The sequence below is a fragment of the Hyla sarda genome, unplaced genomic scaffold (genome assembly GCF_029499605.1).
Source record: "Hyla sarda isolate aHylSar1 unplaced genomic scaffold, aHylSar1.hap1 scaffold_900, whole genome shotgun sequence".
NCBI lineage: Eukaryota > Metazoa > Chordata > Amphibia > Anura > Hylidae > Hyla > Hyla sarda.
This window is the reverse complement of record NW_026610929.1, coordinates 129762-146505: the sequence shown is the minus strand read 5'-3', so window position 1 is coordinate 146505 and position 16744 is coordinate 129762. Positions and strand designations below refer to the sequence as shown.

The window sequence follows — 16744 nt, the reverse complement described above, 5'->3', positions numbered from 1 at the left end:
CATCTCCTGTCCAAAGGATGGGGAATAAGATGTGAGGTCGTGGGACTCCTGCAATCTCCACCTCGGCACCCAGTCATTTGGTGCACAGAGCGAACGCCGCCATTCATGTCCATGTACCAGTAGTCACGCCCCCTCCATTCATGTCCATGTACCAGTAGTCACGCCCCCTCCATTCATGTCCATGTACTAGTCGTCACGTCCTCCTCCATTCATGTCCATGTACCAGTAGTCACGCCCCCCTCCATTCATGTCCATGTACCAGTAGTCACGCCCCCTCCATTCATGTCCATGTACCAGTAGTCACGCCCCCTCCATTCATGTCCATGTACTAGTCGTCACGTCCCCCTCCATTCATGTCCATGTACCAGTAGTCACGCCCCCTCCATTCATGTCCATGTACCAGTAGTCACGCCCCCTCCATTCATGTCCATGTACTAGTCGTCACGCCTCCTCCATTCATGTCCATGTACCAGTAGTCACGCCCCCTCCATTCATGTCCATGTACTAGTCGTCACGCCTCCTCCATTCATGTCCATGTACCAGTAGTCACGCCCCCTCCATTCATGTCCATGTACTAGTCATCACGCCCTCCTCCATTCATGTCCATGTACTAGTAGTCACACCCCCTCCATTCATGTCCATGTACTAGTAGTCACGCCCCCTTCATTCATGTCCATGTACTAGTCGTCACGCCTCCTCCATTCATGTCCATGTACCAGTAGTCACGCCCCCTCCATTCATGTCCATGTACTAGTAGTCACACCCCCTCCATTCATGTCCATGTACTAGTAGTCACGTCCCCCTCCATTCATGTCCATGTACTAGTAGTCACGCCCCCTTCATTCATGTCCATGTACTAGTCGTCACGCCCCCCTCCATTCATGTCCATGTACTAGTCGTCACGCCCCCTCCATTCATGTCCATGTACTAGTCGTCACGTCCCCCTCCATTCATGTCCATGTACCAGTAGTCACGCCCCCTCCATTCATGTCCATGTACCAGTAGTCACGCCCCCTCCATTCATGTCCATGTACTAGTCGTCACGCCTCCTCCATTCATGTCCATGTACCAGTAGTCACGCCCCCTCCATTCATGTCCATGTACTAGTCGTCACGCCTCCTCCATTCATGTCCATGTACCAGTAGTCACGCCCCCTCCATTCATGTCCATGTACTAGTCGTCACGCCTCCTCCATTCATGTCCATGTACTAGTAGTCACACCCCCTCCATTCATGTCCATGTACTAGTAGTCACGCCCCCTTCATTCATGTCCATGTACTAGTCGTCACGCCTCCTCCATTCATGTCCATGTACCAGTAGTCACACCCCCTCCATTCATGTCCATGTACTAGTAGTCACACCCCCTCCATTCATGTCCATGTACTAGTAGTCACACCCCCTCCATTCATGTCCATGTACTAGTAGTCACGTCCCCCTCCATTCATGTCCATGTACTAGTAGTCACGCCCCCTTCATTCATGTCCATGTACTAGTCGTCACGCCCCCCTCCATTCATGTCCATGTACTAGTCGTCACGCCCCCCTCCATTCATGTCCATGTACTAGTCGTCACGCCCCCCTCCATTCATGTCCATGTACCAGTCGTCACGCCCCCTCCATTCATGTCCATGTACCAGTAGTCACGCCCCCTCCATTCATGTCCATGTACTAGTAGTCACGCCCCCCTCCATTCATGTCCATGTACCAGTCGTCACGCCCCCTCCATTCATGTCCATGTATTAGTCGTCACGCCCCCCTCCATTCATGTCCATGTACCAGTCGTCACGCCCCCTCCATTCATGTCCATGTACTAGTTGTCACGCCCCCTCCCTTCATGTCCATGTACTAGTCGTCACGCCCCCTCCCTTCATGTCCATGTACTAGTCGTCACGCCCCCTCCATTCATGTCCATGTACTAGTCGTCACGCCCCCTCCATTCATGTCCATGTACCAGTAGTCACGCCCCCTCCATTCATGTCCATGTACTAGTCGTCACGCCCCCTGCATTCATGTACTAGTCGTCACGCCCCCTGCATTCATGTACTAGTCGTCACGCCCCCTGCATTCATGTACTAGTCGTCACGCCCCCTGCATTCATGTACTAGTCGTCACGCCCCCTCCATTCATGTCCATGTACTAGTCGTCACACCCCCCTCCATTCATGTCCATGTACTAGTCGTCACGCCCCCTCCATTCATGTCCATGTACTAGTCGTCACGCCCCCTGCATTCATGTACTAGTCGTCACGCCCCCTCCATTCATGTCCATGTACTAGTCGTCACACCCCCCTCCATTCATGTCCATGTACTAGTCGTCACGCCCCCTCCATTCATGTCCATGTACTAGTCGTCACACCCCCTCCATTCATGTCCATGTACTAGTCGTCACGCCCCCCCCATTCATGTCCATGTACTAGTCGTCACACCCCCCTCCATTCATGTCCATGTACTAGTCGTCACGCCCCCCTCCATTCATGTCCATGTACTAGTAGTCACACCCCCTCCATTCATGTCCATGTACTAGTAGTCACACCCCCTCCATTCATGTCCATGTACTAGTCGTCACGCCCCCTCCATTCATGTCCATGTACTAGTCGTCACGCCCCCCTCCATTCATGTCCATGTACTAGTCGTCACGCCCCCCTCCATTCATGTCCATGTACTAGTCGTCACCCCCCCCTCCATTCATGTCCATGTACTAGTCGTCACGTCCCCTCCATTCATGTCCATGTACTAGTCGTCACACCCCTCTCCATTCATGTCCATGTACCAGTAGTCACGCCCCCTCCATTCATGTCCATGTACTAGTCGTCACGTCCCCCTCCATTCATGTCCATGTACCAGTAGTCACGCCCCCTCCATTCATGTCCATGTACCAGTAGTCACGCCCCCTCCATTCATGTCCATGTACTAGTCGTCACGCCCCCCCATTCATGTCCATGTACTAGTCGTCACGCCCCCTCCATTCATGTCCATGTACCAGTAGTCACGCCCCCTCCATTCATGTCCATGTACCAGTAGTCACGCCCCCTCCATTCATGTCCATGTACCAGTAGTCACGCCCCCTCCATTCATGTCCATGTACTAGTCGTCACACCCCCCTCCATTCATGTCCATGTACCAGTAGTCACCCCCCCCCCCCCTCCCCATTCATGTCCATGTACTAGTCGTCACGTCCCCCTCCATTCATGTCCATGTACTAGTCGTCACGCCCCCTCCATTCATGTCCATGTACCAGTAGTCACGCCCCCTCCATTCATGTCCATGTACCAGTAGTCACGCCCCCTCCATTCATGTCCATGTACCAGTAGTCACGCCCCCTCCATTCATGTCCATGTACCAGTCGTCACGCCCCTCCATTCATGTCCATGTACTAGTCGTCACGCCCCCTCCATTCATGTCCATGTACTAGTCGTCACGCCCCCTCCATTCATGTCCATGTACTAGTAGTCACGCCCCCTCCATTCATGTCCATGTACCAGTCGTCACGCCCCCTCCATTCATGTCCATGTACTAGTCGTCACGCCCCCTCCATTCATGTCCATGTACTAGTCGTCACGCCCCCCTCCATTCATGTACTAGTCGTCACGCCCCCTCCATTCATGTCCATGTACCAGTCGTCACGCCCCCTCCATTCATGTCCATGTACCAGTAGTCACCCCCCCCTCCATTCATGTCCATGTCCATGTACTAGTCGTCACGTCCCCTCCATTCATGTCCATGTACTAGTCGTCACACCCCTCTCCATTCATGTCCATGTACCAGTAGTCACGCCCCCTCCATTCATGTCCATGTACTAGTCGTCACGTCCCCCTCCATTCATGTCCATGTACCAGTAGTCACGCCCCCTCCATTCATGTCCATGTACCAGTAGTCACGCCCCCTCCATTCATGTCCATGTACTAGTCGTCACGCCCCCCCCCATTCATGTCCATGTACTAGTCGTCACACCCCCCTCCATTCATGTCCATGTACTAGTCGTCACGCCCCCCTCCATTCATGTCCATGTACTAGTAGTCACACCCCCTCCATTCATGTCCATGTACTAGTAGTCACACCCCCTCCATTCATGTCCATGTACTAGTCGTCACGCCCCCTCCATTCATGTCCATGTACTAGTCGTCACGCCCCCCTCCATTCATGTCCATGTACTAGTCGTCACGCCCCCCTCCATTCATGTCCATGTACTAGTCGTCACCCCCCCCTCCATTCATGTCCATGTACTAGTCGTCACGTCCCCTCCATTCATGTCCATGTACTAGTCGTCACACCCCTCTCCATTCATGTCCATGTACCAGTAGTCACGCCCCCTCCATTCATGTCCATGTACTAGTCGTCACGTCCCCCTCCATTCATGTCCATGTACCAGTAGTCACGCCCCCTCCATTCATGTCCATGTACCAGTAGTCACGCCCCCTCCATTCATGTCCATGTACTAGTCGTCACGCCCCCCCATTCATGTCCATGTACTAGTCGTCACGCCCCCTCCATTCATGTCCATGTACCAGTAGTCACGCCCCCTCCATTCATGTCCATGTACCAGTAGTCACGCCCCCTCCATTCATGTCCATGTACCAGTAGTCACGCCCCCTCCATTCATGTCCATGTACTAGTCGTCACACCCCCCTCCATTCATGTCCATGTACCAGTAGTCACCCCCCCCCCCCCTCCCCATTCATGTCCATGTACTAGTCGTCACGTCCCCCTCCATTCATGTCCATGTACTAGTCGTCACGCCCCCTCCATTCATGTCCATGTACCAGTAGTCACGCCCCCTCCATTCATGTCCATGTACCAGTAGTCACGCCCCCTCCATTCATGTCCATGTACCAGTAGTCACGCCCCCCTCCATTCATGTCCATGTACCAGTCGTCACGCCCCTCCATTCATGTCCATGTACTAGTCGTCACGCCCCCTCCATTCATGTCCATGTACTAGTCGTCACGCCCCCTCCATTCATGTCCATGTACTAGTAGTCACGCCCCCTCCATTCATGTCCATGTACCAGTCGTCACGCCCCCTCCATTCATGTCCATGTACTAGTCGTCACGCCCCCTCCATTCATGTCCATGTACTAGTCGTCACGCCCCCCTCCATTCATGTACTAGTCGTCACGCCCCCTCCATTCATGTCCATGTACCAGTCGTCACGCCCCCTCCATTCATGTCCATGTACCAGTAGTCACCCCCCCCCTCCATTCATGTCCATGTCCATGTACTAGTCGTCACGTCCCCTCCATTCATGTCCATGTACTAGTCGTCACACCCCCTCTCCATTCATGTCCATGTACCAGTAGTCACGCCCCCTCCATTCATGTCCATGTACTAGTCGTCACGTCCCCCTCCATTCATGTCCATGTACCAGTAGTCACGCCCCCTCCATTCATGTCCATGTACCAGTAGTCACGCCCCCTCCATTCATGTCCATGTACTAGTCGTCACGCCCCCTCCATTCATGTCCATGTACTAGTCGTCACGCCCCCCCCATTCCTGTCCATGTACTAGTCGTCACGCCCCCTCCATTCATGTCCATGTACCAGTAGTCACGCCCCCTCCATTCATGTCCATGTACCAGTAGTCACGCCCCCTCCATTCATGTCCATGTACCAGTAGTCACGCCCCCTCCATTCATGTCCATGTACCAGTAGTCACGCCCCCTCCATTCATGTCCATGTACCAGTAGTCACGCCCCCTCCATTCATGTCCATGTACTAGTCGTCACACCCCCCTCCATTCATGTCCATGTACCAGTAGTCACCCCCCCCCCTCCCCATTCATGTCCATGTACTAGTCGTCACGTCCCCCTCCATTCATGTCCATGTACTAGTCGTCACGCCCCCCTCCATTCATGTCCATGTACCAGTAGTCACGCCCCCTCCATTCATGTCCATGTACTAGTCGTCACGCCCCCCCCATTCATGTCCATGTACTAGTCGTCACGCCCCCTCCATTCATGTCCATGTACCAGTAGTCACGCCCCCTCCATTCATGTCCATGTACCAGTAGTCACGCCCCCTCCATTCATGTCCATGTACTAGTCGTCACGCCCCCCTCCATTCATGTCCATGTACTAGTCGTCACGCCCCCCTCCATTCATGTCCATGTACCAGTAGTCACGCCCCCCCCATTCATGTCCATGTACTAGTCGTCACGCCCCCTCCATTCATGTCCATGTACCAGTAGTCACGCCCCCTCCATTCATGTCCATGTACCAGTAGTCACGCCCCCTCCATTCATGTCCATGTACCAGTAGTCACGCCCCCTCCATTCATGTCCATGTACCAGTCGTCACGCCCCTCCATTCATGTCCATGTACTAGTCGTCACGCCCCCTCCATTCATGTCCATGTACTAGTCGTCACGCCCCCTCCATTCATGTCCATGTACTAGTCGTCACGCCCCCTCCATTCATGTCCATGTACTAGTCGTCACGCCCCCTCCATTCATGTCCATGTACTAGTCGTCACGCCCCCCTCCATTCATGTACTAGTCGTCACGCCCCCTCCATTCATGTCCATGTACCAGTCGTCACGCCCCCTCCATTCATGTCCATGTACCAGTAGTCACGCCCCCTCCATTCATGTCCATGTACTAGTCGTCACGCCCCCCTCCATTCATGTCCATGTACCAGTAGTCACGCCCCCCCCATTCATGTCCATGTACCAGTAGTCACGCCCCCTCCATTCATGTCCATGTACTAGTCGTCACCCCCCCCCCATTCATGTCCATGTACTAGTAGTCACGCCCCCCCCATTCATGTCCATGTACCAGTAGTCACGCCCCCTCCATTCATGTCCATGTACCAGTCGTCACGCCCCCTCCATTCATGTCCATGTACTAGTAGTCACGCCCCCTCCATTCATGTCCATGTACTAGTCGTCACGCCCCCTCCATTCATGTCCATGTACTAGTAGTCACGCCCCCTCCATTCATGTCCATGTACCAGTCGTCACGCCCCCTGCATTCATGTCCATGTACCAGTCGTCACGCCCCCTCCATTCATGTCCATGTACTAGTCGTCACGCCCCCTCCATTCATGTCCATGTACTAGTCGTCACACCCCCTCCATTCATGTCCATATACCAATAGTCACGCCCCCTCCATTCATGTCCATGTACTAGTCGTCACGCCCCTCTCCATTCATGTCCATGTACTAGTCGTCACACCCCCTCCATTCATGTCCATGTACCAGTAGTCACGCCCCCTCCATTCATGTCCATGTACTAGTCGTCACGCCACCCTCCAATCATGTCCATGTACTAGTCGTCACGCCCCCTCCATTCATGTCCATGTACCAGTAGTCACGCCCCCTCCATTCATGTCCATGTACTAGTCGTCACGCCCCCTCCATTCATGTCCATGTACTAGTCGTCACGCCCCCCCCATTCCTGTCCATGTACTAGTCGTCACGCCCCCTCCATTCATGTCCATGTACCAGTAGTCACGCCCCCTCCATTCATGTCCATGTACCAGTAGTCACGCCCCCTCCATTCATGTCCATGTACCAGTAGTCACGCCCCCTCCATTCATGTCCATGTACCAGTAGTCACGCCCCCTCCATTCATGTCCATGTACCAGTAGTCACGCCCCCTCCATTCATGTCCATGTACTAGTCGTCACACCCCCCTCCATTCATGTCCATGTACCAGTAGTCACCCCCCCCCCTCCCCATTCATGTCCATGTACTAGTCGTCACGTCCCCCTCCATTCATGTCCATGTACTAGTCGTCACGCCCCCCTCCATTCATGTCCATGTACCAGTAGTCACGCCCCCTCCATTCATGTCCATGTACTAGTCGTCACGCCCCCCCCATTCATGTCCATGTACTAGTCGTCACGCCCCCTCCATTCATGTCCATGTACCAGTAGTCACGCCCCCTCCATTCATGTCCATGTACCAGTAGTCACGCCCCCTCCATTCATGTCCATGTACTAGTCGTCACGCCCCCCTCCATTCATGTCCATGTACTAGTCGTCACGCCCCCCTCCATTCATGTCCATGTACCAGTAGTCACGCCCCCCCCATTCATGTCCATGTACTAGTCGTCACGCCCCCTCCATTCATGTCCATGTACCAGTAGTCACGCCCCCTCCATTCATGTCCATGTACCAGTAGTCACGCCCCCTCCATTCATGTCCATGTACCAGTAGTCACGCCCCCTCCATTCATGTCCATGTACCAGTCGTCACGCCCCTCCATTCATGTCCATGTACTAGTCGTCACGCCCCCTCCATTCATGTCCATGTACTAGTCGTCACGCCCCCTCCATTCATGTCCATGTACTAGTCGTCACGCCCCCTCCATTCATGTCCATGTACTAGTCGTCACGCCCCCTCCATTCATGTCCATGTACTAGTCGTCACGCCCCCCTCCATTCATGTACTAGTCGTCACGCCCCCTCCATTCATGTCCATGTACCAGTCGTCACGCCCCCTCCATTCATGTCCATGTACCAGTAGTCACGCCCCCTCCATTCATGTCCATGTACTAGTCGTCACGCCCCCCTCCATTCATGTCCATGTACCAGTAGTCACGCCCCCCCCATTCATGTCCATGTACCAGTAGTCACGCCCCCTCCATTCATGTCCATGTACTAGTCGTCACCCCCCCCCCCATTCATGTCCATGTACTAGTAGTCACGCCCCCCCCATTCATGTCCATGTACCAGTAGTCACGCCCCCTCCATTCATGTCCATGTACCAGTCGTCACGCCCCCTCCATTCATGTCCATGTACTAGTAGTCACGCCCCCTCCATTCATGTCCATGTACTAGTCGTCACGCCCCCTCCATTCATGTCCATGTACTAGTAGTCACGCCCCCTCCATTCATGTCCATGTACCAGTCGTCACGCCCCCTGCATTCATGTCCATGTACCAGTCGTCACGCCCCCTCCATTCATGTCCATGTACTAGTCGTCACGCCCCCTCCATTCATGTCCATGTACTAGTCGTCACACCCCCTCCATTCATGTCCATATACCAATAGTCACGCCCCCTCCATTCATGTCCATGTACTAGTCGTCACGCCCCTCTCCATTCATGTCCATGTACTAGTCGTCACACCCCCTCCATTCATGTCCATGTACCAGTAGTCACGCCCCCTCCATTCATGTCCATGTACTAGTCGTCACGCCACCCTCCAATCATGTCCATGTACTAGTCGTCACGCCCCCTCCATTCATGTCCATGTACCAGTAGTCACGCCCCCTCCATTCATGTCCATGTACCAGTAGTCACGCCCCCTCCATTCATGTCCATGTACCAGTAGTCACCCCCCCCCTCCCCATTCATGTCCATGTACTAGTCGTCACGCCCCTCCATTCATGTCCATGTACTAGTCGTCACGCCCCCTCCATTCATGTCCATGTACTAGTAGTCACGCCCCCTCCATTCATGTCCATGTACTAGTCGTCACGCCCCCTCCATTCATGTCCATGTACTAGTCGTCACGCCCCCCTCCATTCATGTCCATGTACCAGTCGTCACGCCCCCTCCATTCATGTCCATGTACCAGTAGTCACGCCCCCTCCATTCATGTCCATGTACCAGTCGTCACGCCCCCTCCATTCATGTCCATGTACCAGTCGTCACGCCCCCTCCATTCATGTCCATGTACCAGTCGTCACGCCCCCTCCATTCATGTCCATGTACTAGTCGTCACACCCCCTCCATTCATGTCCATGTACCAGTAGTCACGCCCCCTCCATTCATGTCCATGTACTAGTCGTCACACCCCCCTCCATTCATGTCCATGTACCAGTAGTCACCCCCCCCCCTCCCCATTCATGTCCATGTACTAGTCGTCACGCCCCCTCCATTCATGTCCATGTACTAGTAGTCACGCCCCCTCCATTCATGTCCATGTACCAGTCGTCACACCCCCCTCCGTTCATGTCCATGTACTAGTAGTCACGCCCCCTCCATTCATGTCCATGTACTAGTCGTCACGCCCCCCCTCCCCATTCATGTCCATGTACTAGTCGTCACGCCCCTCCATTCATGTCCATGTACCAGTCGTCACAACCCCCTCCGTTCATGTCCATGTACTAGTAGTCACGCCCCCTCCATTCATGTCCATGTACCAGTAGTCACGCCCCCTCCATTCATGTCCATGTACTAGTCGTCACACCCCCTCCATTCATGTACATGGCGTGTTGTCACGTACGAGGAAGCTGCAACTTGCCGGCCCGAAGCTTGCCCGGGGTCCTCGCAATCTAAAATCCAAAAGCTAAGGGATATGTTTTCAGCAGAGTGCCCCTTTAATATCCAAGCAATCTGCCCCATGTGACTATCCTTCGGTCAGCTGTGGCCCTGACTGTGATTTAGAGACTTGTGGATGTGGCTGCAGTTTGTGACCGAAAGGATACATGCCCAGGATGACTGCTTCCAGACACTTGATTGGCAGAGCTTCCTTGGTCATCTCTTTGGCCAGGTCCATCAGCCTGCAGGAAGAGAAAGTCTGTGACTATCTCACCACCACCACATGACCATCATCCCACCACCACGATGACCATGTGACCATCATCCCCCCCACCACCACGATGACCATGTGACCATCATCCCCCCCACCACCACGTTGACCATGTGACCATCAACCCCCCACCACCACCATGTGACCATCATCCTCCCCACCATGATGACCATGTGACCATCACCCCCACCACCATCATCATCCCCCCCCACCACGATGACCATGTGACCATCATCCCCCCCACCACCACGTTGACCATGTGACCATCAACCCCCCACCACCACCACCATGTGACCATCATCCTCCCCACCATGATGACCATGTGACCATCAACCCCCCACCACCACCATGTGACCATCATCCTCCCCACCATGATGACCATGTGACCATCACCCCCACCACCATCACCATCCCCCCCTACCACGATGACCATGTGACCATCATCCCCCCCACCACCACGTTGACCATGTGACCATCAACCCCCCACCACCACCACCATGTGACCATCATCCTCCCCACCATGATGACCATGTGACCATCACCCCCCCCCCCCCCACCACCATCATCCCCCCACCACGATGACCATGTGACCATCATCGGCTCTGCTATTCCCGGACCACCATGATGACCATGTGATGTACATGTGGGGTGGGGGGGGGTCAATAAAAACAGTCAACAAGGTCCAGGAAATTTACCAAACGTGATCTTATTAGACAAAGTTTAACCTGGTCAGCAGAGGAAGCAGCGGGTTTATAGAGCGGAGAACAAGGTGTGAACTGTACCCGACCCTCCGCCATGTCACTCACCCGGTCAGCTGAGGGGTTATAGGGGGAGAACAAGGTGTGAACTGTACCCGACCCTCCGCCATGTCACTCACCCGGTCAGCTGAGGGGTTATAGGGGGAGAACAAGGTGTGAACTGTACCCGACCCTCCGCCATGTCACTCACCCGGTCAGCTGAGGGGTTATAGGGGGAGAACAAGGTGTGAACTGTACCCGACCCTCCGCCATGTCACTCACCCGGTCAGCTGAGGGGTTATAGGGGGAGAACAAGGTGTGAACTGTGCCCGACCCTCCGCCATGTCACTCACCCGGTCAGCTGAGGGGTTATAGGGGGAGAACAAGGTGTGAACTGTACCCGACCCTCCGCCATGTCACTCACCCGGTCAGCTGAGGGGTTATAGGGGGAGAACAAGGTGTGAACTGTACCCGACCCTCCGCCATGTCACTCACCCGGTCAGCTGAGGGGTTATAGGGGGAGAACAAGGTGTGAACTGTGCCCGACCCTCCGCCATGTCACTCACCCGGTCAGCTGAGGGGTTATAGGGGGAGAACAAGGTGTGAACTGTACCCGACCCTCCGCCATGTCACTCACCCGGTCAGCTGAGGGGTTATAGGGGGAGAACAAGGTGTGAACTGTACCCGACCCTCCGCCATGTCACTCACCCGGTCAGCTGAGGGGTTATAGAGGGAGAACAAGGTGTGAACTGTGCCCGACCCTCCGCCATGTCACTCACCCGGTCAGCTGAGAGGTTATAGGGGGAGAACAAGGTGTGAACTGTACCTGACCCTCCGCCATGTCACTCACCCGGTCAGCTGAGGGGTTATAGGGGGAGAACAAGGTGTGAACTGTACCCGACCCTCCGCCATGTCACTCACCCGGTCAGCTGAAGGGTTATAGGGGGAGAACAAGGTGTGAACTGTACCCGACCCTCCGCCATGTCACTCACCCGGTCAGCTGAGGGGTTATAGGGGGAGAACAAGGTGTGAACTGTACCCGACCCTCCGCCATGTCACTCACCCGGTCAGCTGAGGGGTTATAGGGGGAGAACAAGGTGTGAACTGTACCCGACCCTCCGCCATGTCACTCACCCGGTCAGCTGAGAGGTTATAGAGCGGAGAACAAGGTGTGAACTGTACCCGACCCTCCGCCATGTCACTCACCCGGTCAGCTGAGGGGTTATAGGGGGAGAACAAGGTGTGAACTGTACCCGACCCTCCGCCATGTCACTCACCCGGTCAGCTGAGGGGTTATAGGGGGAGAACAAGGTGTGAACTGTACCCGACCCTCCGCCATGTCACTCACCCGGTCAGCTGAGGGGTTATAGGGGGAGAACAAGGTGTGAACTGTACCCGACCCTCCGCCATGTCACTCACCCGGTCAGCTGAGGGGTTATAGGGGGAGAACAAGGTGTGAACTGTACCCGACCCTCCGCCATGTCACTCACCCGGTCAGCTGAGGGGTTATAGGGGGAGAACAAGGTGTGAACTGTACCCGACCCTCCGCCATGTCACTCACCCGGTCAGCTGAGGGGTTATAGGGGGAGAACAAGGTGTGAACTGTGCCCGACCCTCCGCCATGTCACTCACCCGGTCAGCTGAGGGGTTATAGGGGGAGAACAAGGTGTGAACTGTACCCAACCCTCCGCCATGTCACTCACCCGGTCAGCTGAGGGGTTATAGGGGGAGAACAAGGTGTGAACTGTGCCCGACCCTCCGCCATGTCACTCACCCGGTCAGCTGAGGGGTTATAGGGGGAGAACAAGGTGTGAACTGTACCCGACCCTCCGCCATGTCACTCACCCGGTCAGCTGAGGGGTTATAGGGGGAGAACAAGGTGTGAACTGTACCCGACCCTCCGCCATGTCACTCACCCGGTCAGCTGAGGGGGTTATAGGGGGAGAACAAGGTGTGAACTGTACCCGACCCTCCGACATGTCACTCACCCGGTCAGCTGAGGGGTTATAGGGGGAGAACAAGGTGTGAACTGTACCCGACCCTCCGCCATGTCACTCACCCGGTCAGCTGAGGGGTTATAGGGGGAGAACAAGGTGTGAACTGTACCCGACCCTCCGCCATGTCACTCACCCGGTCAGCTGAGGGGTTATAGGGGGAGAACAAGGTGTGAACTGTGCCCGACCCTCCGCCATGTCACTCACCCGGTCAGCTGAGGGGTTATAGGGGGAGAACAAGGTGTGAACTGTACCCGACCCTCCGCCATGTCACTCACCCGGTCAGCTGAGGGGTTATAGGGGGAGAACAAGGTGTGAACTGTACCCGACCCTCCGCCATGTCACTCACCCGGTCAGCTGAGGGGTTATAGGGGGAGAACAAGGTGTGAACTGTACCCAACCCTCCGCCATGTCACTCACCCGGTCAGCTGAGGGGTTATAGGGGGAGAACAAGGTGTGAACTGTACCCGACCTTCCGCCATGTCACTCACCCGGTCAGCTGAGGGGTTATAGGGGGAGAACAAGGTGTGAACTGTACCCGACCCTCCGCCATGTCACTCACCCGGTCAGCTGAGGGGTTATAGGGGGAGAACAAGGTGTGAACTGTACCCGACCCTCCGCCATGTCACTCACCCGGTCAGCTGAGGGGTTATAGGGCGAGAACAAGGTGTGCCCGACCCTCCGCCATGTCACTCACCCGGTCAGCTGAGGGGTTATAGGGGGAGAACAAGGTGTGAACTGTACCCGACCCTCCGACATGTCACTCACCCGGTCAGCTGAGGGGGTTATAGGGGGAGAACAAGGTGTGAACTGTACCCGACCCTCCGCCATGTCACTCACCCGGTCAGCTGAGAGGTTATAGGGGGAGAACAAGGTGTGAACTGTGCCCGACCCTCCGCCATGTCACTCACCCGGTCAGCTGAGGGGTTATAGGGGGAGAACAAGGTGTGAACTGTGCCCGACCCTCCGCCATGTCACTCACCCGGTCAGCTGAGGGGTTATAGGGGGAGAACAAGGTGTGAACTGTGCCCGACCCTCCGCCATGTCACTCACCCGGTCAGCTGAGGGGTTATAGAGCGGAGAACAAGGTGCGAACTGTACCCGACCCTCCGCCATGTCACTCACCCGGTCAGCTGAGGGGTTATAGGGGGAGAACAAGGTGTGAACTGTACCCGACCCTCCGCCATGTCACTCACCCGGTCAGCTGAGGGGTTATAGGGGGAGAACAAGGTGTGAACTGTACCTGACCCTCCGCCATGTCACTCACCCGGTCAGCTGAGGGGTTATAGGGGGAGAACAAGGTGTGAACTGTACCCGACCCTCCGCCATGTCACTCACCCGGTCAGCTGAGGGGTTATAGGGGGAGAACAAGGTGTGAACTGTGCCCGACCCTCCGCCATGTCACTCACCCGGTCAGCTGAGGGGTTATAGGGCGAGAACAAGGTGTGAACTGTACCCGACCCTCCGCCATGTCACTCACCCGGTCAGCTGAGGGGGTTATAGGGGGAGAACAAGGTGTGAACTGTACCCGACCCTCCGCCATGTCACTCACCCGGTCAGCTGAGGGGTTATAGGGGGAGAACAAGGTGTGAACTGTACCCGACCCTCCGCCATGTCACTCACCCGGTCAGCTGAGGGGGTTATAGGGGGAGAACAAGGTGTGAACTGTACCCGACCCTCCGCCATGTCACTCACCCGGTCAGCTGAGGGGTTATAGGGGGAGAACAAGGTGTGAACTGTACCCAACCCTCCGCCATGTCACTCACCCGGTCAGCTGAGGGGTTATAGGGGGAGAACAAGGTGTGAACTGTACCCGACCCTCCGCCATGTCACTCACCCGGTCAGCTGAGGGGTTATAGGGGGAGAACAAGGTGTGAACTGTACCCGACCCTCCGCCATGTCACTCACCCGGTCAGCTGAGGGGTTATAGGGCGAGAACAAGGTGTGCCCGACCCTCCGCCATGTCACTCACCCGGTCAGCTGAGGGGTTATAGGGGGAGAACAAGGTGTGAACTGTACCCGACCCTCCGCCATGTCACTCACCCGGTCAGCTGAGGGGTTATAGGGGGAGAACAAGGTGTGAACTGTACCCGACCCTCCGACATGTCACTCACCCGGTCAGCTGAGGGGTTATAGGGGGAGAACAAGGTGTGAACTGTACCCGACCCTCCGCCATGTCACTCACCCGGTCAGCTGAGAGGTTATAGGGGGAGAACAAGGTGTGAACTGTACCTGACCCTCCGCCATGTCACTCACCCGGTCAGCTGAGGGGTTATAGGGGGAGAACAAGGTGTGAACTGTACCCGACCCTCCGCCATGTCACTCACCCGGTCAGCTGAGGGGTTATAGGGGGAGAACAAGGTGTGAACTGTACCCGACCCTCCGCCATGTCACTCACCCGGTCAGCTGAGGGGTTATAGGGGGAGAACAAGGTGTGAACTGTACCCGACCCTCCGCCATGTCACTCACCCGGTCAGCGGACGTGTTTTTTTGATCTCGAAGAACTGAGTCCCCGTGTGATTGTATCTGAGCCTGGAGTTAAGGAAGACCCTGCGACCATAAGACACCCCCCCCCCCCCACAATACAGATTGGTCACATGACGGCACCCTCCATGTGTTCTGTGAAGGATACTGCAGCTCCCGGATGTAGCGCTGTACGGTGTCCACCCGCTCGGGCACTGAGGACCCGGTTGTCAGCGCTGGCACCGGTGGGATCGGCACCTGTGGATGAAGCAGTGTTAGTTGCCCCCCAGCACTAGGACCCCCCCCCCCCACACACACACACACACAGCGGGGCACTCACCCGGGGCAGCTCCGCCGCGCTCCGTATAGACCTCACCAGATTCTCACCATCAGGATGAGTCCGGGCCACGTACCCCCACATCCGCTCCCAGGTGGGCTCATCGATAGGGAGCCCCCCCCTGTTCACATAGAATGGGACCCCCCCCTCCTCGTCATCTGTACCGTTATGAAGACCCTCAGACATCCCAGCACCCCCCACCTGTCACCAGCAACTACAAAAACCCGGCCCGGACCGCGGGCCCCGCACATTACTCCCTGCGGATTGGGCGCGAAACAAGGCGGAGCTAAAGAGGCTGACGCCCACTAACCAGGTGTTAACTGCCCCGAGCCATTCATACCAGGGGCCCCAACACTGCAGCCCCCCTATTACCAGATCAGCTCTGCTATTCCCGGACCTCTCACTGATTGGCTCTGCTATTCCCGGACTCCTCACTGATCGGCTCTGCTATTCCCGGACTCCTCACTGATCGGCTCTGCTATTCCCGGACCTCTCACTGATGAGCTCTGCTATTCCCGGACCCCTCACTGATCGGCTCTGCTATTCCCGGATTCCTCACTGATCGGCTCTGCTATTCCCGGACCCCTCACTGATCGGCTCTGCTATTCCCGGACTCCTCACTGATCGGCTCTGCTATTCCCGGACTCCTCACTGATCGGCTCTGCTATTCCCGGACTCCTCAGTGATCGGCTCTGCTATTCCCGGACTCCTCACTGATCGGCTCTGCTATTCCCGGACTCCTCAC

At 55.9% G+C, this 16744-nt stretch overlaps 1 protein-coding gene across 2 annotated transcripts; it reads right to left on the bottom strand.

Moving 5' to 3' along the window:
• Nucleotides 1-10091: 10091 nt before the first annotated feature.
• On the bottom strand, nucleotides 10092-16533 carry LOC130348989 (tubulinyl-Tyr carboxypeptidase 1-like). Of its 2 annotated transcripts, XM_056554802.1 has the most exons (6): nucleotides 16521-16533; nucleotides 16003-16396; nucleotides 15832-15920; nucleotides 15669-15725; nucleotides 10365-10439; nucleotides 10092-10211 (listed from the first exon to the last, which is right to left on the bottom strand). In XM_056554802.1, the coding sequence occupies exons 2-6, from the start codon at nucleotides 16183-16185 to the stop codon at nucleotides 10136-10138; spliced, it is 480 nt and encodes a 159-aa protein (XP_056410777.1). In that variant the 5' UTR covers nucleotides 16186-16396; nucleotides 16521-16533; the 3' UTR covers nucleotides 10092-10135. The 2 variants fall into 2 exon arrangements, with proteins under 2 accessions (XP_056410777.1, XP_056410776.1); XM_056554801.1 differs by lacking the exon at nucleotides 16521-16533 and having other exon boundaries at nucleotides 16003-16512.
• Between the last annotated feature and the right edge of the window lie 211 nt (nucleotides 16534-16744).